Below are 24,136 nucleotides of genomic sequence, written 5' to 3' on the forward strand. Positions count from 1 at the left end.
TCATATTATGTGCTACTTTGTGTATGTATGTAATAACCGCCATACCTTACATGCATTGTCGCTTTTTGAATTTACGAAATCCGTCCTTAGCATCCGCAAGAACGTTACAGTAGTTATCGTGATAACTGAATCTGGAAAACCGACAGTTTTTAGCCTGGGCACCTGTAACAGTAGACTATTTTGGACACAGTGATGACGCGAGTTCTGTTGGCTCGAGCGAATGAAAGAGATAGCAATGACATGGTTTTACAGTTTTTAAGTGTCCTGAAGAATAGTTTAATATCTGTTTCCGGGACCTTCGGGAGTAAAGCCAACATAAGTGGTCGTTCTTGAAAAATAACTTATAGCTTAAAACTGGAGAGATTCATTCAAAGCAACTTAAACGGTAAACGACATGCCACTAGCACACTCTCGAAACAACTGCAATACATGTCTACAGTTTGCCTGTTGAAGTTGACTCTTTGAATCAGCACCAAGAAATCATCCACAAATCTAAAGATCCTCAATACCATTCCATCACTATGTTTACCAAGTTTTCTCTCAATTTGACCTAAGAAAATATTGCACAGTAAAGGCACCACCTTCGATCCGGTACACATTCACTTTTTGTACAGAGATGTCACCCCGTCAACCTAAATGAGTTGATTTTAAATAAAAAGACAACAGTTCAAGAAAGGTGTCAACAGGCACTCCGCACTGTCCCATAAAGCCATCTTCATCATTCTCGTCAGTGATGCATTTTTTCACCGCTTTCATAATCCCTTTGTGAGGAAGAGAGTAGTAAAGATCTTCAATGTCAATACTGAAGCCAGAACAAAAACCAGGAATATTATTGTTTTGCTTTTGGAAATTAAATACCTCTTCTATATTGTCAACCAAGAAAAAATCCTCCAGAACTAGCACCAAAAGATGCTTTTGTAGAAAAATATACACAGCGTGGTGTCAAGCGCCAGCATCCAATATGATGGCTCTGAAAGGGATATTAATTTTATGAGCCTAGCTGAGAAACAATTCTAAATTATCACCTTGTGCTTTCTGAACAGCCGTTGCCAACGGAACTAGATTAGAGTGGTTCTTTAACAAGACAGCCTGCTCCTTAACACTCTGACAATCTACACTAACACGTTTAAAGCACTTTTTCACGACATGTGAAGCTTTTCTGCAAAAATACTCTCCGGGGTTACAACAATATAACCCTCTTTATCTAACAACACAAGCCACCAAATGTTAAACTCGAAATAATCCACTAGGGAACGTATATCCTTACGTTGTAGTAGTGGTGGTTGTGAAAATATTTATGTAATCACAGACAGAGGTGTCGGGGGTCGTGACCTGAAGGCTCGCGCCCTTACAACCACTAGGTGGGATGCTATTCAGGCACCCCATTGGCGTTTGCCGCAGCCCGCAGTCCTCTCGGGTAGGGCATAGGATGGCTCTGCTGGCAGGCCCACACCACGTGGTTGGTGTCAGACACCTCCCCACAGTGCGAGCACAGCCTGTCTAATTAAAGCTCGAAATACGTTATAGTTGCCGGGCCCAGCATCGTTTTAGTGGGCAGGCGCTGCAGTACCCGCTTGTTTGCCTTCTCCAGCCGTTTGCACGTGGTGAGCAGAGTTTAGTGCGCGGATCTGTAATAATCGAATAGTTCTTCAAAAATTTAAACCGGTTTGAAATCGGAGTCCTGCCGGCGTCGAGTCCCGTGGCAACTTTTCGGAGAGAGGGCATTCAATGACTTATACTGCCATAATAAGAGCAACCAGCTCTGCAAAGCATATGGAAGTGTCACAACCTTAATTTTTTTCTCTTTTTTAGTTCCAAAGCAAATGTTTCGAAAACGAACCAGCCATAACAATTTAAATCCTATCAGTTTACAGTAATTGTGTCTGCTTTGCCCACTGAAGCAGCTGTTCGCGTCAAATGTGTGCTCGCTGCGTTCGGGTTGCTCGGAATTCATCCCAGTTTAGCTTTGATTAAACAGAGGTGATCCACAAAGGTTGTGCGTCCAAACATGTTTCAGGACGTAAGTCGGACGTTCGTTTAATTGCAGACTGCAGATCTGCCGCACCTTGCGTGCGAGAAGTGTGCTCTTTATTTTTCGTCCTTTAGGTTCTCAGGGCAAGTTGCGGTCAGAATATATAACCAGGAAAATCGCTCGGCTTGTGGCGCAGCCACCGTTTGCCCGAGGCAGAGCTTCGCTCAGAAATTTAGAGTCTAGAATAGTTTGCTTTTAAGTTGCGCAGTAGTACTTTTGTTGCATCCGTACAAGTCCTAAGTTTTGGAGAGAGAACAACCAGAGTTCGTCTTTCTTGCAAGAAATTTGGAACACAGCGGATGCATTATGAGCCACACAGAATGACTCCGAAGAAACTCTCTCTCCCCCTTTCGTTAAAATTTAAGCAGCGCTAACTTTTAGGACGAATACACAGAAGACATGACAGGACGGGCATAACCAAAGAATATGCATAACCAACTAGCCCCGCAACGTGTTTTACTAAGTGATCTCTCTCCCCCGGCGCTCTGAACTTTAGACAAGAGGCGCGCTTCTTTGAATCTGACGTCGACAAATAAATGTGATTGTCCGGGTTGAAAGTATGATATTATCTTTAACCGAAACTCATGAGTGATAGTTTTTTTCTCAGCATTGTCAAATCATCTCTGAGAAATATAAAATGAAATAATGCGATAATCATCGCTCATTTGTAATTGGTTGGCAGTAACTGGACTGGTTTCAGGCAATACCGCGTACGTTTTTCGCTTGAAAGACCAGCTAGGGCGACTGGAACCAACCGGGTCTTCGCATAGTCTTCTGTAAGTATGCGCACTGTCATGTTGACGCGTGCCCTTACGGTACGAAGTGCGCATGCTCATGCTTGTGCCTCTCATTGTATAAGCAGCCCCTTGTCTGATAATAAACACACTTTAATCCCTGCCGACCGTTCACGAAGAGAGAGATAAAGCAGAGAGAGATAAAGAGGAAGATGCAAGACAGTGATGTTAAACAGGAAGGTGTTGAGGTTGACTACCATACGCTGGTGAAGGAAAACAGTACATTGTAGGCCTTGAGAGCACTCAACTGCTGTGGCCAGTGTTGGGGTGGTGGTTTGCTTTGATAACCCGGTGTCCATTCATGTGCTGGTTTTTCGCTGATGAGCTGAACTGTATGCCTTGGGCAGCCAGAACTATATGTAGCGTGTCCAGCACTTGCAGCGGGTTCTAGGCTGCTGGCGTGCGTAATCTAGAAATCAGTGTGCGTGACACATTTAACAAGGACGGGAGCACTGCAATCACTTGCAGATCTTGGCCATGGTCTGCATCGTCGCTTTTGTCAGGGTCAGCCGTAGGCGTTGGACATTGGGAGTGTGGCAACGTCCCTGGCCCAGTGGGAGTACAAGACTTCGGTAGTGGTTGCTTAGTGTTGTATCGTAGTAATGATAATTAGCAATGAAACAGTACACGTAGCATACGGTCGAGCCGATCTGTATTCTCCTACTTCGTCGTCTTCTCTCCCCCCAAGCACGCGAGTGCGTGCAGCGCACTTGCCACACTTCATCTTTATCACATTTCCGCCGCACTTAAAAAAAACAAAATGTCTAGCGGATGTCATAGTCTTTGAACCATGCGGGCCGCTTCTTTTTGCCGGTTCTTCGGCGAGGCGGCGCAGGAGGTGAAGCCGCAGTTGCCGCTGTGGATTTACTACACGAGGGTTGAGGAGCGGCTGCCGATTCCGGAGCGGGCGGAACGGCTGGCATCATATGGATTGAAGGCGCGTCCGAAGAAGGACTCTGGACCACGGTTCCGGACTGTGGACTGGGCGGCGGCATTCGGTTGCCGTCGATAGGCGGCGAAATATCAGCGAAAAGGGCCGCTGGAGCTGAGGAGGACAGTTGCTGCTGAACTACTTCTGGGCGAACCGCAGAAAACTTGGACGAGTGCCACACTCGCCCATCATCCAGCAGATAAGATGCAGGTCCACCCTGCTCCACAACCTTCCGAGGCTCCGAAAACCGAGCTGACAGTTTGCCTCGCACATTAGGTTTTCGGACACGCCCGTACTGGCCAATCTGAAAGTCACGACACTGGGCGCCACTCCGCTGGTCCGCATAAAGCTCGTATTGCGCTTGTTTCTCGTCAAGCCTCTGCCGCAAAAGCTTAAGCGCTTTTGTCGGATCTATTGAGAAGGACTGATCCGGCAGTCCTACGACGTTAAGTCTTGTGCGGGGCAACCGGCCATGAAGTAGGACAGCTGGTGCAATTCCTGTCGTGGCATGGGGCGTACAGTGGTAGACAACGAGGTAGTCCACAATCGCTGTACGTTGGTCGCGTCGCTCGCACAGAGCTAGCTGAATGTAGGACTTAAGCACTCGATTGAATCGTTCAACGAGTCCATTAGCTTGGGGATGGTACACTGAAGAGTAGCAATGGCGTATCCCCCGTTCGCGGAGGAAAGTTTCCATGGCCATCGATGAAAATTGAGGTCCGTGGTCAGAGACAATCTCTTGAGGGTAACCCTCAAGAGCGAAGAGCCCAAGCAGGAATTCTTGAACGGTTTGAGTTGTGATGGCATCAGCGAAGACAACTTCTGGCCACTTACTGTTATAATCCATGACAGTAATCGCGAAGCGGCAGCCACTGGGAGCTTGGTCGAAAGGCCCCACGATATCAATGGCAACCTTATCCCAAGGTTTCTCTGGGAAGGCGACAGGTTGCAGAGGAGCTGCCACCGGACGAGCCGCTTTGTCACAGGACTGGCACACGACGCATGTCCGTACCATTTCTTCGACGTGCTCGTCCATTCGCGGCCACCAGTAAGCTCTCGCAGTCGACTTTTCGTGCGGCTGATCCCGGGGTGTGACTCGTGCGCGATGTCCATGAGGCGTCGTCGCAAACTTTCGGGAACGACGAGCCTGTCACCTCGGTACAAGACGCCTTGCACGACGGACAGCTCCGAGCGCAGGAGATAGTATGGCCTAAGGTTCTCCGGTAGGGATTTCTTGTCCGGCCATGTCGCCGATGTAAACTGAATGGCTTGAGCAACTGCCGCGTCGCTGATGGTTGCCTCATGAAGCTCTTGTAGAGTCACGGCTGGCGATAGCAGGCAGACGAAGTCGTCGTCACTGGCGTCGAACTCACAGGGCTCACTGCACGATGTGGTCGGTAAGAGAAGGCGAGACAGAGCATCGGCAACAGAGTTGTCATTGCCTTTGCGGTACTCTACAGTGTAGTTGTAGCACAACAGGCGAGCCGACCAACCTGAAATTCGCAACGGCCGATGGCCCGTTCCTTTCGTCGACAGCAAAATGACAAGTGCACTGTGGTCGGTGCGTAGAACAAAAGGCCGGCCCCACAAATACACGTGCCACCGTTCGCACGCCCAAACGCAAGCTAGGGCCTCACGTTCACCAACAGAGTACTTTCTTTCTTGGGGTGTCAAGGTACGGGAGGCAAACGCAACAGTTTGCAGGGAATGGCCGTTGTCTTGCTGAAGCACTGCCCCAAGGCCATATCCGGAAACGTCAGTCGTTACGACCACGGGAAGGGCAGGATCAAAAAAATGCAACACGTCACATGACGTCAACATGGACTTCAGTAGTTTGAAGCTTGAATCCGCAGCAGCAGTCCAAGTGAAGGCGGAGTCGCTGCCTCGAAGTAGGGCGCGCATAGGCTCAACGACGTCGGAGTAATGCGGGATAAACTTGGAGTAGAAACCCGCAAGTCCAAGGAGGGAGCGAAGCTCGCTGATGTTAGATGGAGTCGGAGCCTTCGTAATCGCCTCGATGGCAGAAGAAAGCGGAAACAGTCCTTCACCGCTGACAACATGCCCAAGAAAGTGAGCTTCGGAACATCGAAGACACATTTGTGGTTGAGTTTGAGTCCGGCTTGGGACAGGCGCTCGAGAAAAGCACGAAGGTTGGTCAGGTGCTCCTGTCGGGAGGTGCCATGGACTATGATGTCGTCGATGTAGAAGAGGACACCTTTGCACCCTTTTAAAATTAAGTGCATCATCTTCTGAAAACCCGAAGGCGCCGAAGCAAGGCCGAAACACACTCGTTTGAAGCGGAAGAGGCCATCATGGGTAATGAATGTGGTCAATTCCCGACTCTCAGGGCTAAGTGGTACTTGATGGTAAGCCGAGCAAGGTCCAACTTCGAGAAACGCTGTGACCCGGCCAAGCTATGTAGAAGTTCTTCCGTTTGAGGCAAAGGAAAACTGTCGACCACAATAGCCTTGTTCGGCTCACGCAACTCGACGCACATTCGGATGGAGTTATCTTTTTTCCGAGCCACGACTATGGGTGAAATCCACTTGGAAGCGTCGACCCGTTCAATGATGTCTTGAGCTTCAAGCTTCTGGAGTTCCTCGGACACCTGTTGACTAATGGCAAACGGCAGCCGTCGGAGCTTGCAAGCAACAGGAGAAACGGAATCATGCACTCTGACTTTGTGCACGTAGCCACGAGCAACTCCGAGTTCCTTGGAGAAGAGATGTTCGAAGTGTGGACGTAGCTCAGGAGGTAACAGAGGCGTATCAGGTGTCATGGAAAGACATTCCAACGATGCACCTTTGATCTTCATTTGTAGAGCGGCAATGGAATCCAGGCCCAGCAACGTTGTGCCTCCCGAGACAACGTACAACAGGATGCAGGCGGTACGGTCGTGGAACTTTGCTGTGGCAACAAAACACCCTTGGACTATAATCCGAGACTTAGAATAGTCCAATAGTTGAACTGCAGTTGATTTAAGCGGGAAACATTTAGCGAAGACTCGGTGGTATAGATCTTCAGAAATAATTGACACAGATGAGCCGGTGTCAATCAGGAAGCGGATGAACTTGCCTTCAATGAGGACTGAGGCGAAAATTCCGTTTTTTTTCACTTTCAACATTGAGAATAGACGCACTGCTGGAGCCATCCGGCATCGTCGATGTGTCAGCAGTATCTGCAACTTGCTGAACTTGAACAGGACGGTCGGACGACTTGCAGAGAGAGTCGAAATGGCCCACCTTGCCGCACCGACGACACTTGCGGTTGCGGGCTCGGCATGCAGGGTTGTTCGCTAGGTGAGTTGTAGAACCGCAGCGGTAGCACATGCGCTCTGGTATTGCAGCAGCAGGTTGTGATGGTTGACTTTGGCACTTGCAGCAATGGGCCTGAGGTGGTGTTTGTCTCGATCCGCGCTCGCATCTCACACGATGTACTGGAGCGTCCTCCTCAGCCAATTCCCTGGCTTCCCGGGAAGCTTGCTCACACTGTCGAGCAAGGAGCATGGCGCGCGACAGAGTCAAGGAGGAGCATTCCATGAGTAGGCGCTCACGCAGATGGCAACTCGAGGTCTTCTCCACCAGCTGGTCCCTGATCATATCGTCCGCCATGGTCCCAAACCCGCAGTCGCCGACAAGGCTGCGAAGGACAGCGACGTACTCATCGGTTGTCTCTCCTGGAGCCTGAACTCGACGGCGAAAGCGATGACGTGCGGCGATTACATTCACGGACGATTTGTAATGCTACGACAGGATGGATATCGCCGCATCAAATTCGTCGAGGCGGGGCGCCTCGTCACCGGAGTGCGAAGCCGCAGCTGTAGGCGCTGGAGTGGACGACGGCGGCGCCAATGTATAAAAAATGCGCTGACCTTCCAGTCCGAGGCAATTCAGCAGGATGGCCTTCAGCCTGTCCGCGCCCAGAGTAGAGCCACCAGAGGCCAGCATGTAATTCCGGAACGCCAGCTCCCATTGCTCCCATGGAAGGGCAGGACGACCAGGAGTCGGCAGGAAGGGTGGTGGTGGCTGAAGCCCAGAAAAGCTCATGACGGATGGTGAGCAGGCCACGTGAAGGTCCCGAATCAAAACAGCATCCTCGTCGCCAAGATATGTTGTATCGTAGTAATGATAATTAGCAATGAAACAGTACACGTAGCATACGGTCGAGCCGATCTGTATTCTCCTACTTCGTCGTCTTCTTTCCCCCTATGCGCGCGAGTGCGTGCAGCGCACTTGCCACATTTCATCTTTATCACACTTAGTAGTACCTTAAGCAGTAGGACCAGCGTCGCCATAAACAGGGCTCTCTTGGTTTAGTGCTGATTAGTGTGAATTTAGTGTGCTGCAAAGGTGCTGGTTGCGCGTTTGCCGCGGCCTCTCTCTGCGTAGAATAGTTTCACACTCTTTGCTTTAGTATCGTCTGCTCAGTCTCCAGCCGGGGGCAGTCTTTCGTGGAAGAGTAATGAGGGCCACGGCAGTTGGTGCACTTCAAGACAGTAGTGCGGCAAATGTCGTCGCTGTGTTGCTCGGAGCATCTTGGGCAGAAAATGCAGCTCCTCATGCACCTCCTGCACTGGAGCGGCTTAGGTACGAAAAACCAAATTGGGTGTCGAAGGTGCCCAACCTTCGACCTGAGAGCAAGTAAATACTGTCACGTGGCGTGAGCAGGACGATATATGAAGTTGAATGACAAGACGAATAAAATGCGATTTTGTTTGTTTTCAACAAGGCTGTGGGGGGAAGGTTCTTAGTTTCATTATACCATTTTGTTCGCTTGGAAACTAAAACGAGGCCAGATTGACAAATGAGGCAAGTTGGCCTGTGACGGTTCCCTGGCTGAACGTCACATTCTTTGAGATTGTCAGCTGGGCGGCGAAAACAGATCAGTGTTATTCAGCGAACGCAGTGTCAATAGAGTTCTGTAGTATTTACAAGGGGTAGTCAATTTTTGCTCTTAAACAATAACATTTGTAAAGCCGATGGAATTTAGAGATCTCTTTAAATCAGACCTAAGTCCTTATCTCAAGCAACGAACCACGCAGGTGTACACAGAGATTAGTACGGCAATATTGGTGCAAAAGCACTATTGCTATGGTAAACCCCCAAGAAAATGTTGATATGTTTGTGAGTTTGTGCCAATAAAATGAATAAATAAATAAATAGACATAAAATAATGACCGGCGGCTGGGGCTCCAACCTGTGGAGGAGGAAACAAATAACCTTCGCTGGCCACTGCGCGAGAGCACTATGCTATCGCCGCAGTTTTTTTTCTTTATTGCATGGAAATAGTGCTGAAAAGAAAAATCTAAACATGCTTATGCCAAAACACACCAGGCTACCATACCCCTCCACGACCCCACCTTCCAAAACGCCAAACGTCCGGGAGGCACGCACATGCATCCAGATAGGGGCGCAAGCGAGGCGGCTCTTGCAGGACAGCGTAAACTCCCCTCACCAAAGCGCATTGTTCACGAAACAAACATTTCGACGACCTTGGTGATTCGGCATGGCGGTTCATCGTCCAGGTTTACTAGAGACTAAATATTCCCAGCGACATAAAGAGATCATATGGCACAACACATGTTTTCCGCACAGGCAAAAAACAGATACTGTAGGGTGTGATGTCATTATCCTTCTTAATTCGCTTAAATATGTTCAAAAAGAACATAGCATCAATCCACCTAATAAAACATTGATCAATTGTCTCTGGTGTATTGCACAGGCGGTAATTCACCGTCCATTGCGCAAGCATCTCCTTAGCATGAAGACATTCCTTCACAGGCAGCGTGGATGTGTGCAGTGTAAAGAAGAATGTTTTTGCACCAGAAGTGCACATTCGCCTAACACGGTTAAAAACACTGCTGTCAATTAACTCCAGAAAAGGTTGCCGATACAACGGTACAGAAATACTCTAAGCGCCTGAGCCATCTGCCTTCTCGAGAGGCTATACAGGTAGTCTAAAGAAAAGCGCACAGTGAGGAAATTGACGGTGTCAGCAACTTGCTTAAGGAATCCACATAAAGGCCCCTCACGAGTGTGTGCAGAAGGTGTGAATAGGAAAGGCAAATGAACAGCGGGACGCCTGATAAGCAGAGCTAATAAAATTGGCGATTTGCCGATTAGAAAAAAAAACGCGAAACAAATTGATGCACGAATAAGTGAACAAGGCCTGTTCCACCAGTCTAGAGAAAGAAATAGGATATCGAGACATATGCTATCGCCAGAGCCGAAGACGCCTTATGCTAAACTTCAACACTCTGTCACGCTGTACACTGCACATCGTCTTCATCATCAAATAATGCTACTATCAACTAATATTCATGTTTGGAGCTATGTGGCGGTAGTAACAGAGATGTGCGCTGCATGCGCTGGTGTGGACAAGGTTCTGGTAGGAACGCGGCACAAGAACAATACCCGCCGGCGTGGAAAATGTTGTTGCAGAAACGCTACACTGAAGCACAGGCCCCAGACGGACTACTGGGGACGAAATTTTCCTGGCGTGAGTTCCAGAAAAAACGTTTATATTAGCTCCACCTCGTTGCCCCGACGCCTGATATTGTGGGAATACATTAAAGGCTTAAATGCTCCTTCCTCTCATCACAATATCAGGCGAATGGGTAGTGGAGCTGAAATAATTGTTTTTCATAGAACTCGTCAGTAAAGCAGCTGAATGGGCTAGTTGGTTTTGCATCTTGGTGAAAAAACAGCGCACAAGCAGACACAGACAGAAAGAAGGGACAAGCGCTTGTCCCTTCTTTCTGTCTGTGTCTGCTTGTGCGCTGTTTTTTCACCAAGATAGAACTCGTGTCCTGAAAACTTTTGTACCCCGTAGTACATTGTACAAATTCGCAATGACAATGAAAAAGCTGAAGACGCCCATAACTGGCTCCCTCGCCGTGCTTGGGCTGGCGTCGCTGGCGGCGTTCGACGCGCTTGGGCTGGCGTCGCTGGCTGCGTCGTACAAGCTCCAGGTCCAAGCGCCCGTGGAGGTGATGCCGGTGTTGTTGGCGTTGGGGCCACCACCCGGATGGGTGGCAACAGCGCTAGAGACACCCCTGGCCATAGCAGGTGGTAGCGTCCTCTGTTGACTCCCAGGAACGGGCTCAGGCACGGCAGGGAGTTGTGGAGTCGTAGAACGCGAGCTCACCGGAGCAGTAGCCGGCGTCGCTCTCTTCCAGCCGATGTGTCCCTGACCCGCCGGAGCCTCCGCTTCTCTCATGTTCCCTCTCGGGCATCGCTCTCACTCGCCCTTTTATAGCCTCGGTGTTAGTCCACGTATGCCTTGTCGTCGTCTTCTTCTCTTCTCCACCAATCATCTCTCTCCACATCACCGAATGCTTCTCCACCAATCATCTCCCTCCACCTCACCGAATGCTTCTTCTTTATTCTATGGTTAATTTGCGTCGTCTTCTTCACACCTTTTTCCTTTAAAATTTAATTTAGGCTCCTTAATATATGTGACAAGGGCCCCCTATCTCAAGAGTTTTTCCATGAAAAACTGTTCGCGTCACCCTCATCTCCAAGCCATCCAGCCAACCGACTATCTTCTGTGGCGATTCTGAACCCAGCACACACCACACCGCAGAGGTCCAGCACACACCAAACGCACACCACTAACACAGCACAGCAAATTGCGTTTTCAGAACACTAACACACCACTGCCGCTGTTCGCACAGACTCCTTAATAAATATGTTCGTGTTCACAACTCACTCCCTTGTATGATCACATAACACCAACAACAGCAGCAACAACAAGATAAATCCCAGAGATACGTACATTAACACAGCAACAACCACAAGATACATCCCAGAGATATGTTCCACCTGAAATGAGTATTCTTTGCAAGGCCAAACTCCATCTCATAACTTTACTATTGTTCATTTTGACCTTGGTTAAGTATTCAAGCGATTGATGATCTGTTTGAATTCTGAAATGTCTCGTATAAAGATAAATGTGGAATTTCTTTACCGCCCACACCACCGCCAAACATTCCTTTTCAACAGTGGAGTAGTTGCGTTCACTAGCCGATAATCTCTTGGTTGCAAAAAATACCGGAAGTAGCACGCGATTCTCTTCTTGCAAGAGCACGGCTCCTAAAGCTCGGTCTGACGCATCAGTGCGAAGCACAAACTCTTTATCCAGATTCGGAGCATGCAGAACGGGCGGTTTTGCCATATACCCTTTTAACATTACGAATGCATTTTCATGTTCAGCAGTCCAATTCAGCTCATTGCTTGCCCCTTTCTTAGTTAGTTCGACAAGCGGGTCGGCTATGTGGGCATAATCGGGAATAAAGTCCCTGTAGTATCCCGTCAGATCCAGGAACGACTGTACCTCTTTCTTGGTCGTCGGTGTCTGGGCCTGCTGTATTTTGTCCAAGATGTCGTCTTTCGTCGCGATACGGCCCATCCCCAGCTTGTGTCCGAGAAAAGAAATGGCTTCAAAGCCCACCTCACATTTCGCCGGTTTTATGGTCAACCTGGCTTGCTGAATTCTATCAAATAGTTTTTCCAGCGTAGTTACATGCTCTTCCCACGTATCTGTTGCCATCAGGATGTCATCAATATAGTACTCTAAATTTTGGAGCCCATCCAAAACCTTCCTCATGAGCTTCGTAAATATTGCAGATGCCCTCTTGAAACCAAAAGGCATGAATTTAAATTGGATTAAACCCGCCGAGCACGAAAAGGCAGTCTTCTCTTTAGAAGAATCATTCATTGGTAATTGCCAATACCTTTAGCTAAGTCAAATTTAGAAAAAACCTTTTGTGAGCCACCTTAGCGAACACCACGTCCGGTCTTGGTATGGGTTCTACATCGGGTACTATGATGTCATTTAGCCGACGAAAATCTACACACAGTCGGTTAGTACCATCGGGCTTTTTGCCAACCACAAGAGACGCATTGTATGCTGACCACGACCTCTCAATCACACCACGCTCCAACATATCCCGCACCTCCTTTTCTATTGATTCTTGAACTGCTAAAGGTAGTGGGTATTGCATCACGCTGATTGGTCTGTCTGTAGAGAGATCTAGTCTGCAACATATGACATTCGTTTTGCCCGGCGCATACAAAACACATCCCCTTTGCTTTGGAGTAGGGCCTTTATCTGTGAGCTTCTGGCTTCATTCAAATTGGGGTTTATTAGCACCTTATCCCAACCTACAGTTTTCTTCCCACTGCACGTGGGCATCTCGACAACATCATCTGTCTGCTCGGCTACTACCGAGCATACTACCTTAGGGGCGCACTGGATGGAAACTCTTCGTACTTTTTCAACATGTTTGCATGGAAAACCTTCTTGGTGGTATTTATCAATAACTCATAATCCATGTCATTTTTCTTCTGCGTCACAAGGTAAGGGCCCTTCCACTGCATCAGTAACTTATTATGATTCGTTGGTAGCAGGATGAGAACCTTGACCCACGGATTCAAATCCCTGTGAGTGCCTTGCTTGTCATAGTAGCCCTTATAGCGTTCGCGCGCCCTTTCCAGGCCTTGATGTGCAAGCCTGCATGTTTCTTCCAACTTGTCCCGCAACTCAAGAACGTATGTGTATGTTGTCTTGAGATCTGATGCAATCTCCTTATTAGCCCACAGCTCCTTGAGTATTGTAAGTGGACCTCTAACGGCTCTCCCATACAACATCTCGAAGGGCGAGAAACCAAGACTCGTTTGTGGTACTTCGCGGTAAGCGAACAAAAGAGCTGGGAGATATCTATACCAATCAGTAGGTCTCTCCTGGCACATTTTCTTGATCAAATTTTTGAGGGTGCCGTTGGACAGCTCTACAAGCCCATTACACATGGGATGGTAAGGCATCGTCAGTAACTGTCTTACTGATAAAAGGCGGTTAACCTCCTTCATTAGCTCCGATGTGTAGTTCGAGCCCCGGTCACTCAGAATTTTCCTCGGGAACCCATAAAGCGAAAACATTTCCATGAGACCCTCCGCCACTTGTATACTGTCAATAGTTCTCAGTGGAATAGCGTCAGGATAACGAAAGGCCACGTCAACCAGAGTAAGCACATATCTATTGCCTTTGGCGGATACTGGAGAGATTGGCCCCACAATGTCAATCGCCACTCGCTGAAACGGTAGGTCGATGGCTGGCATCTTGCCCAGGAACTGTGCGCTGGAACGCGTCACATGAGCGAACAAAGCGCTTAACGTCACTCTGAACATCCGGCCAAGAGAACTCCTCGTTGATCCTAGACACCGTTCTTTGAACACCCTGGTGTCCGGCCATAATGGCGTCATGTCCTAAGCGTAGCACTGTCTCTCGCATCTCTCGGTAAGGCCAGCTGTTGGACCCGCCTTCCTGAACTAAATATGCATTTCCTGTGCAAAAGACCATTTACCAATTGATACTTGAATGACGTCCGACTCTTCTTTCTTTCCACCTTTTCCCCGACTCTTTGTAAGCAGGTCTTCAGGCTCGGGTCTTCTTTTTGCCTAATTGCAATTTCGCCCGGTGTTACGCTCAGGCACATCGCAACAGGAGTAGAGAGCGGACGCTGCGTTGCTCGGGCTGTCGCTTGAGCTCTTGTCTCCACTGCCGACGAGAAACTGACTGCACTCGTCTGAGCTGTCGCGGGCCTTTCCTCCTTTGGATGTTCTTCAACATCGAGCATCCTCCATTCGGGATCGGGGTCTTCAACGCATCTTGCACCCGTAATGTTTCCCAAGATGAGATCATAGATGGGTTCGTCTACGCATTTTGCCACTACCTGCCCAGTATAATATGGCGTGGACACTAGGATCCTGGCTTCAGGAAGGTACTTTACTGTGCTATCTACAAGAGTGACGGCCGACGCTTCCCCTGTAAGATCCTCGTCCTTCACCAGGCTTCTACGAACCAAGACTGTGTAAGCTCCGCTGTCTCTAAGCACCAATATTGGACGGTCCCCTATTTGCCCAACCCCCACTGGTATTGCTGCTTTCGACTTGGGTGTTCCACTCACTCCCTCGTTTTCCAGTGGCGTTTGCTCTCCTTTCAGCTGCGGAACTTCGGATGGCGGGACAAGTTCTACCCTAGAGTCGACAAACGCATGCAGCTCGGTCCTGTGTTCTGTACCGGCACTCATCCAGAGTATGACCCCTCTTACAACCTTGACACACAATCTGTTTTTTTGGGCAGCACTACTAGTTCGACAGTCAGCTGCACGGTGTCCCACCTTGCCGCAGAGAAAACACCTTACTGGCACCTTAGATGCACTGCCATATGCTCTTGGGTTTGCCGCATCTGTCTCTAGGGTCTTATGGGTTTCCTCTTTTGCCTTACTCAAATTCCTTAACCCTTGAGCCTCGAGAAATTGGTCAGCAGTGTCGGCAAACTCTTCCAACGAACACAACTTTCTTTCCTTCGGGAATAGCGCCAGCTTTGACCTGCAACACGGAACTGCTGTCGGAACTGCTAGACGGCTAAAAGAAAGTGCAAGGAACTATTGAAGGAATAATCGACGGTCACAATGAAATAAAAGAGCAAATGGTTACACTAAACAACAGAATAGATGGCATTGAACCGCAGTTGTCCAAGCTAGGCACGCTGACAAAACAAGTAAGCGAAATAGAAAAAACAATAGCAGATTTTGACAGCCAGTTGTGTCCTTTCTGATGAATAAGGTGGACGACTTAGAAAACAGAAGCCGTCGCAATAATCTTATAATTTACGGTTTAGAAGAGTCAGGAACCGAGACGCTTGAAGAACTTGAAAACAAAGTGAAAGACGACATAATAATAAAGAAGATAGGTATAACACCTACAGGTACAGAAAGACTTCATAGGCTTGGGCGTAAATCCAGTGACAAATCTAGACCGGTTATCATAAAATTTCTTGACTATCGGGGAAAGGCATCCATTTTACAGGCAGCCTACAAACTAAAAGGATCGTCGTACTCTATCTCGGAAGACTTCTCAAAGCGCGTGAGTGACTTGCGTAAACTTTTGTGGGACAGCGCAGCGGAAGAAAAAGCAAATGGCGCTAAGGTAAAGCTGGTCTTTGATAAAGTTAGCATTGATAGTGTTATGTTTGTTTGGGATGCCCAGAAAAGAGAGCGTGTCAGATTGGTCAATAAGAAAAATAACTGACAGAAAAAGCATGATCCTACATCCTTGAAAATCTTAAACATTAACTGCAGAAGTGTAATCAATAAAGTAACCGAGCTTGAAGGGCTCCTTTTTACTAACAATTCCGACATTGCTGTGCTAACCGAAACATGGTTACATGATGCAATTCTCGACAGTGAATTCGTGCCTACTAGTTACAATGTACTCCGGAAAGACCGTACTGGAAGAGGTGGCGGCGTCTGTATGATATACAAGAAATCATTACGAGTTTTAAGGATGCCTGACGTGTCTAATGTAGAGTGCATTTTCAGTAAAACATATTGTGGTACCATCAGGTACATTATAGGTGTGTTGTACAGTCCCCCTTCTTCTTCCATATCGGTTTTAAATGATTTGAAAACTTACATGAACACATATTTAAAACCTGGCGATCAGATAATTCTAGCTGGCGACTTTAATCTGCCTAATATTGACTGGCGCACGATGTCCGTCAAAAACCATAACGACAAAACAGGTGATGCCATGTGACATAGCATTAGCATTTGATTTATCCCAACTTGTTGACGAGTACACCAGGGTACACGACAGCGCTAAATCTATACTAGACCTTTTCTTCGTAAGCGGATCTATTAGTACTAAAACAAAATGCGAAATAATCCCAGGAATCTCCGATCACCAGGCCGTGTTCCTTACCTTATCTGATGCCGCTATTGACAGGCATCCAAAGCAGTCATGTTTTCCCAACTTCTCACGCGCTGATGACACATCAATAATCGATACCTTATCCTTTCATTTTGATAGCTTTTCGAGGACTACCGCAAATATAGACGATCTGTGGATTTCTTTCAAGGATCTGGTTATGATGTGTATTAGCCGTGTTGTGCCAATCGTTGTTAAAAAGACAAAACGTGGCAATCCCTGGATTTCCCGCACTTCAATACAAATGCGCAGAAAATTAAAAAAGTTGAAAAAGAAAAGGCAAGCAGTTGTCCATCCTGAAGGCCTGCTGGATAAAATTTCCGCTCTGTCAAGTCAACTACGAGGACAAGTAGTGTATCGGGCTTGCGTGATAACACGATAACAATGTGCCTGACATGCGCAGTGCTTAAACCGCGCTATCACGAAGGCTATATATATCAATGCTCCGCAATAAACTTGCTCTTCTTGTTCTGGTCTTCATGCTGTCGAGTGCCGTCATTGCGAACTGATACATGGTGTCAGAAGTGGCCAGTTGGGCAGGGCGTAGCTCGGAGCGCTATGGACCTGCTGAAGCCCCCGGAACCTTTGCAGCTCTCCGGTAACCTGTCGCAGAATTGGAAGCGGTTTAAGCAAAAACTGGAACTCTTCATCAAGGCGACCACGCCAAAGGACGACCCAAGAAGCGGAGCAGCGAAAGCTGCACTCCTGTTGAGCGTTGCCGGAGACGAAGCACTTGACGTCTTCAACACGTTTACGTTTGGTGAGCAGGAAGACAAGGAAGATTACGACACCCTGGTCCGGAAGTTTGAAGCATACTGTGCCGAGGTAAGCAATGAAGTGCATGAGCGGTATGTTTTTCGCTCGAGAAAACAAGAAGACGGAGAGCCGTTCGAAAGATTTATTAGAGACCTCAAGAAGCAAGCAGCGCAATGCAACTTCGAAGGACTGCACGATTCAATGATCAGGGATCAGATCGTCTTTGGGACGAATAATTCCAAACTGCGTGAAAAAATGCTGCGGGAAAAGGGCTTAACGTTGTTAAAGGCTGAAGAAATGTGCAGGGTAGCGGAATCAGTGGCACAAAGAAATCAGGTCTGGGCCAGGCCCGGTGCCAGCATTGACTCCGTCTCTCGCAGTAGGGCGTCGTGCCACCGCTGCGTAGACCGGCAAGAGACCAGTGCAGTAAACGGTAGTTCGTACCGGTGCAAGAAATGCAACCGACGGCACGAGCCGAGGCAGTGTCCTGCTTACGGAAAAAGATGCAACACTTGTCGAAAGCTGCATCACTTTGCGATTTGTTGTCCGGCCAGGGCGCTCGTCAACGAAGTCGGCGCACAGTTCAATGATGAGTTTGATGTTCTTGACGTCTGCATCGACAGCTGCATTACTGGTGATTGGACTGTCGAAGCCAAAGTTGGGGGTCGTAAAGCATTATTCAAGGTGGATACCGGAGCACAAGCAAGCCTCTTACCATTTTCGATATACCGCAAGTTGAAAACTGCCGAACTGAATCCTACGAGCTCTGTGCTGCGAGCATACAATGGAGGCATCATCACCAACTTCGGAACAACAGTCCAAAAAATAACCGTTGGAGATGCTGCAACTACAGTGAAATTCTACGTGGTGAAAAATGGACGTCGTGCAATACTGGGGCTTCACGCATGCGAAGCTCTAGGTCTTGTGCAGCGCACAGTGGACACTGTCAACACTTCTGCTGAGTACGAAGCGATCAAGCACTTCAGGCACGTCTTTGAGGGTTTAGGATGCCTAAAGCAACCATACAGCATGGTACTACAGCCAGATGCTACCCCAGTCGTCCAGCCAGCGCGGCGGGTGCCCCTGTCTTTGCGCCAACCGCTTCGCGACGAGCTTCAAAGAATGGAGAGAGCTGGTATCATCACAAAAGAAGATGGACCTACAGACTGGGTAAGCCCTTTGGTTTTGGTCAAAAAGAAAGACGGCAGTCTTAGGGTGTGCATGGACCCGAGAAGGATCAATGAGCATATAAAGAGGCAACACTACCAGCTTCCCAGGCGAGAAGATATTGAAGCAGAATTGACCGGCGCTTGCTACTTTAGTTGCCTAGATGCAAACTCTGGATTTCACCAGATACCCCTCGACGACGCAACATCAAAAATTTGCACTTTTGCCACTCCTTTCGGTCGATACCGTTACTTGCGCCTGCCGTTTGGCATTTCATCGGCACCGGAAGTTTTTCACAAAATGCTGAGTCAGATGTTGGACGGGCTGCCAGGAGTTCACGTGTATATCGACGACATTTTGGTGTGGGGCACTACACGTCAAGAGCATGATGAACGGCTAGTAGCAGTTCTGAAAGCTGCCGAAACAGCAGGATTGACACTAAACGCCGAAAAATGCAAGTTCGGTTTAACAGAGGTGCATTTTCTGGGTGACGTTATCGGACAAAAAGGAATTTCCCCGAACCCGAAGCTTGTGCGCAATCTGTTGGAAATGCCAACACCAAAAAGCAAAACCGATCTACAGCGCATGTTAGGAGTGATCAACTACTTCGGAAAATACGTGCCAGTGTTGTCAGAACGAACAGCGATGCTGCGAGCGCTTATCAAACCGCAAGTCGAGTTCGAGTGGACCGAAAACCACGCGAAGGAATGGAAATGCATCACGCAGGCACTTGCGACATCACCCTTGCTAGCAATATTTGACCCCAAAAAGAAAACAAAAATAACTTTCGATGCGTCCAAGGACGGCGTCGGAGCGGCGCTTTTACAGTGTCACGGTGGTGACTGGCGACCGGTGGCACATCCTTCACGAGTCTTAACACCACCGGAGCAGCGTTACGCGCAAATTGAAAAGGAGACGCTGGGCATTCTGTTCGGTTGCGAGAAGTTTCATCAGTTTGTGTATGGACAGACGGTCATTATCGAGACCGACCAGAAGCCACTTCTGTCAATCGCTGCTAAAGGAATTTGTGACATGCCCCCACGATTGCAGAGATTTTTTTAAGACTTCTCAGATATGACTATGTTCTACAGTACGTTCCAGGGAAGCACCTGGTCTTGGCAGACATGCTCTCACGATCGACTACACCCGGGGGTGTCGACAATGCTGGTGCCACAGAAGACGTCGAAGTTCACGCACTACAGCTCCTGAACGGCATGGTCACGGTAACAACGCAGCAAAAACTGGCAAAGGAAACTGCTCGTGACTGCTACTTGCAGACTGTCGTCAGCAACTTATCAGCAGGAAGCCCAATTCAAGGTGAGCTGAAGCCGTTTTCATCTGAACTGTCCGTAATCAACGGAATTCTGTTCAAAGGAACAAAAGCTGTCATACCGAGAAGCATGAGACAAGAAATGCTAACAAGAATTCATGCCGGCCACCTTGGCTTAAACAAATGCAAAGAAAGAGCAAGACTTCTCGTTTTTCGGCCATGCTTGAACAACGACATCGCAGTGCTTCTCCAAAACTGTTCTACATGCAGAAAGTTCGCGTACCAGCAAGCCAAAGAACCGCTGATAATGCGCCCGGTGCCGCAGTGTGCGTGGTACAGGGTCGGAGCGGACATCTTTTGTTTTGGGGGAAATTCTTACGTTGTCGTATATGATGCTCTTTCCAACTTCCCAGATGTCGAGAGGCTTCCAGGCACAAGTGCAAGAAGTGTTGTTGCGGCTCTCAGTGCTATGTTTGCTCGATACGGCATTCCTATCGAACTGTGCACTGATAATGGACCACAGTTTTCAAGCCAAGAGTTCGCAGCCTTCGCTAAAGAGTATGATTTTGCGCACGTCACGTCTAGCCCACACTACCCGCAGTCTAACGGCCTTGCTGAAAAAGGTGTGCAAATTGTCAAGCGGATAATGAAGAAAACTCAAGACGCACGACACGACTTCTGGCTAGGCCTTCTGGCCTACCGATCAACGCCACTGATTGATGGTCAATCCCCTGGCGAGCTTCTTCAAGGCAGGCGCCTTCGATCTAATCTCCCCGATTTTGGCGGTATCAAGACTATCGAAGTCAAGAAGCACCGCCAGACGCCCAAAGGACAGCCGTTGCCTCAACTAGGTAAAGGTGACGTCGTCAGGCTGCGAGACACAACTTGGTCACAGAAAGGAAAGGTGGTTGGGGAAGCTGCCCCGAGGTCCTACCACGTTGTAACTGAAAGTCGTCGTGTTCTTCGGCGCAACAGGCGACACCTGCTTCATTCCAGCGAGCAGTATGCTGAAACAAGTGACGATGACACCGACGACGACTGCGCAGACGAAGCTGACCCAAATGCAAGGAACAGTCCAGGGAGTGTGACACCGCAGCCTTATGGCACTACAAGTGCAGCACCCCAGCAGCCTCCGGGGCTCTGTGACCAACATCTAGCCCACGGTGCCACGCCTTCGGCTTCGATTACCCATCCAGAGCAACCCACAAGTGTCATCAGTCTGAGGAGGTCGACTCGTACCGCGAAGCCTCCCCAACGTCTTCGTTATGACGCTGCTTTCAATCAGTTATCATGAACTTGAACCACTGTCTTGTGCTAACCTTGGAAGGATGTATCGGGCTTGCGTGATAACACGATAACAATGTGCCTGACATGCGCAGTGCTTAAACCGCGCTATCACGAAGGCTATATATATCAATGCTCCGCAATAAACTTGCTCTTCTTGTTCTGGCCTTCATGCTGTCGAGTGCCGTCATTGCGAACTGATACAAGTAGCACTTGATAAAGAAAATTATTTTGGCGATTTGTTGCCTAATTTTATAACTAGCTCAACTGAAAAATTTTGGCGTACAATCTCACCAGTATCTAGGGATTCCCATGCATTTGAAATCAATGGCACATTAACACATGACGGAAAAGTAATATCAACCGCCTTTAACGAATACTTCAAATCTGTTTTTACTAATGATAATGGCATACAACCTGTGTTCGAAACATGCTTGCCTCCGATGCCTGATCTTGTCATCAGTGAACAGGGTATAACTAAAATGCTTTTGAATCTTAACGTAAAAAATCCCTTGGGCCTGATAAAATACCCAATGCATTCCTAACGAGGTATCCAGATGGGTGTCCAAGTATTTGTTTATAATTTTTTCTAGGTCTCTAAACGAAGGACCGGTTCCGAGCGACTGGAGGACGGCCAGAGTCCAACCACTTCATAAAAATGGAAACAAACAGTACATTAATAATTACCGACCGATTTCATTAACATCGACAGCTTGCAAAATTATGGAACACATAATACACACCCACATTTCCCATTTTCTTGAACAACACAATTTTATTACAAATTTCCAACACGGATTCCGGAAAGGTTATTCTACTTGTACCCAATTAGTTCAGACTATACACGATTTTGCGAAAGCTATTAACAATGGTAGCCAAACAGATGCCATTTTTATGGATTTCGCCAAAGCATTTGATAAGGTCTCTCACAAAAAGCTGCTTTCCAAAATTATTAGCACACTCAGAAATAACAAAATCATTCATTGGATTTCAGCATATTTGAATAACCGTCAGCAATATGTCTCTTTTGGGGAACATTCCTCTCCAACTGTTTTTGTTGACTCTGGCGTCCCTCAGGGCTCAGTGCTTGGGCCACTCTTGTTTATCATTTACATTACCGACATCGTGAAAGACATTCCAGTTAATATTAAACTGTACGCGGATGACTGTGTGCTATACTCCGAAATTAAAAATATGTCAGATCAGGTAAAACTTAATGAGGCTTTTCAGAAAATTAGTGCCTGGTGTGATGCATGGCAGATGCCTATCAACTTTCAAAAAACCGTGTATATGAGAATCACTCACAAGAAAAGTCCACTGATGTTCCAATATTCATTTAACAACAATATTCTTTCCGAAGTCTCACATTACAAATATCTAGGGCTATGCATTACTAACAACCTTGACTGGACTAAACACATTGATCAAACTGTAAATAATGCAAACCGTAAACTTTTTTTCTTAGGCGTGCATTGAGACTTTCCACACCCCGAGTTCGGCTTCTAGCGTATAAATCGATTGTTCTTCCAATATTAGATTATGCGGCAATAATTTGGGATCCATTCACCAAAACAAACGTAAATAAAATTGAAAAAATACAAAAGAAACAGTACGTTTTGTTTACAATAGCTATGGACGCACATCAGTAAGTGACCTCTTAAACAGGGCTGCTTTAATATCTATAACCGAAAGGAATCGCGTTTCTCGACTAAAGTTCTTATACCAATTGGTCAAAGGTCATTTTAAAATTAACATTGATGGACTAATATCTTTCTCTTCAGGTTATTCTACAAGACAACGTCACAATCTTACAATCACCCCTTTCACCCAGCGTAATAACTGCTTTAAATATTCTTTTTTTCCGCGAACAGTAACGGAGTGGAATCAACTTACTAACGACGAAGTCTTACAGCTATCTGTAACATCGTTCATCGGCAACCTCAGTGCACAATAATGTCTCTGTCATGCATTCCCGGTTCCCATTTTTGAACTGAATTTAATATTGTGATCGTTTTGGTGCTCTTTCTTCATTTAATTAATTCCTTGTTGACCATGTTCACTGATGACTTGATAGTAGTGTATTTATATGCCCCAAACCTTAGTGTACTTTTTTGTTGTGTTACGTCATTGAGCCTTTCATTTTTGCTGTTGTGCTTTGTTGCTTATTATTAATTTGTGACCTTTGTACTTTTTTTTCTTAATATTTGCACTTACCTATTTTCTGTATGCTCACCCTGCGAAAATCCCTTCCTGGGATTTCAGTATTAATAAATAAATAAAAATAAATAAAAATTTCTCTGACCAGCTTGTCACGAACACCTTCAAAACTCTTTTCTGTGTTTGACATATCAAGCCACCTATCAAAATAGTTGGTCTGCCTGCAGGAACACTGCTCAGCGATTTCCGAATCCTCAGGTTTCGCGGTGCAAAATCTCTCACGAAAAACACTCTGCCGTAAGCCTGAATCTTTGGAGGAGTGCCTTTTTGACTTTCTCGTAGTCCATGGAATCAGCAGCAGGCATCCTTCCAAAAACATTCAGCGCCTCTCCGACTAAACACTTGCTCAATGCCGTGGCCCTTTCACAGCGCTCCCAGCATTGCACTAAAGCTATCCGCTCGAATCGTTGCAGATATGCATCCAAATCATCTCTCTTGTCATCAAAAGGAGCCATCCGCTTCCTTGGGCAAACTCTGGCTGGTCTAGGAGATTCTATACCCGCTAAGGAATGCTGATCATTGTCCACGATCTCCTCTTATCCTCCCGCGCCATTAGCATGTTTCCACAAAATAAACTCCTTCTCCCGTTTATCCTTCTTTTCTCCTGTTCTTCTGTTTCGCGAGCTCTTTTCTCTTCTCGCTCTTCCGCCTCGCGAGCTCTTTTCTCTTCTCGCTCTTCTGCCTCGCGAGCTATTTTCGCCTCGCGTTCTTCTGCATCACGAGCGTCTGCCCGGGCTTGCGCCCTTTCCTCTCTCTGCCTATCTGCCTGCACTTTCTTCCTTTTTATCTCCTCGTCATAGAGACGCATCGCCTCTTCCTTGCTTAACCGTAGCTTGTCCGCCAGTTCTAACGTTTTTACCAAATCTATACTTTCTGCCTTCGAGAGATAGGAAAAATCCGAGACAAAGCAAAAAA

The 24,136-nt window shown here is 47.4% G+C and overlaps 1 protein-coding gene across 1 annotated transcript; it reads left to right on the top strand.

Annotated features, from left to right (window-relative positions):
- Nucleotides 1–16,885: 16,885 nt before the first annotated feature.
- Nucleotides 16,886–19,781, top strand: LOC144120195 (uncharacterized; the record flags this gene model as incomplete). The annotated part of the gene is made up of 2 exons (XM_077652613.1): nt 16,886–18,453; nt 19,542–19,781. Coding segments are annotated over exons 1-2 (1,782 nt in total), but the record flags the coding sequence as incomplete, so codon positions are not given.
- Nucleotides 19,782–24,136: the final 4,355 nt, after the last annotated feature.

This window comes from Amblyomma americanum, chromosome 2 (genome assembly GCF_052857255.1).
Source record: "Amblyomma americanum isolate KBUSLIRL-KWMA chromosome 2, ASM5285725v1, whole genome shotgun sequence".
NCBI classification, from domain to species: Eukaryota; Metazoa; Arthropoda; class Arachnida; order Ixodida; family Ixodidae; genus Amblyomma; species Amblyomma americanum.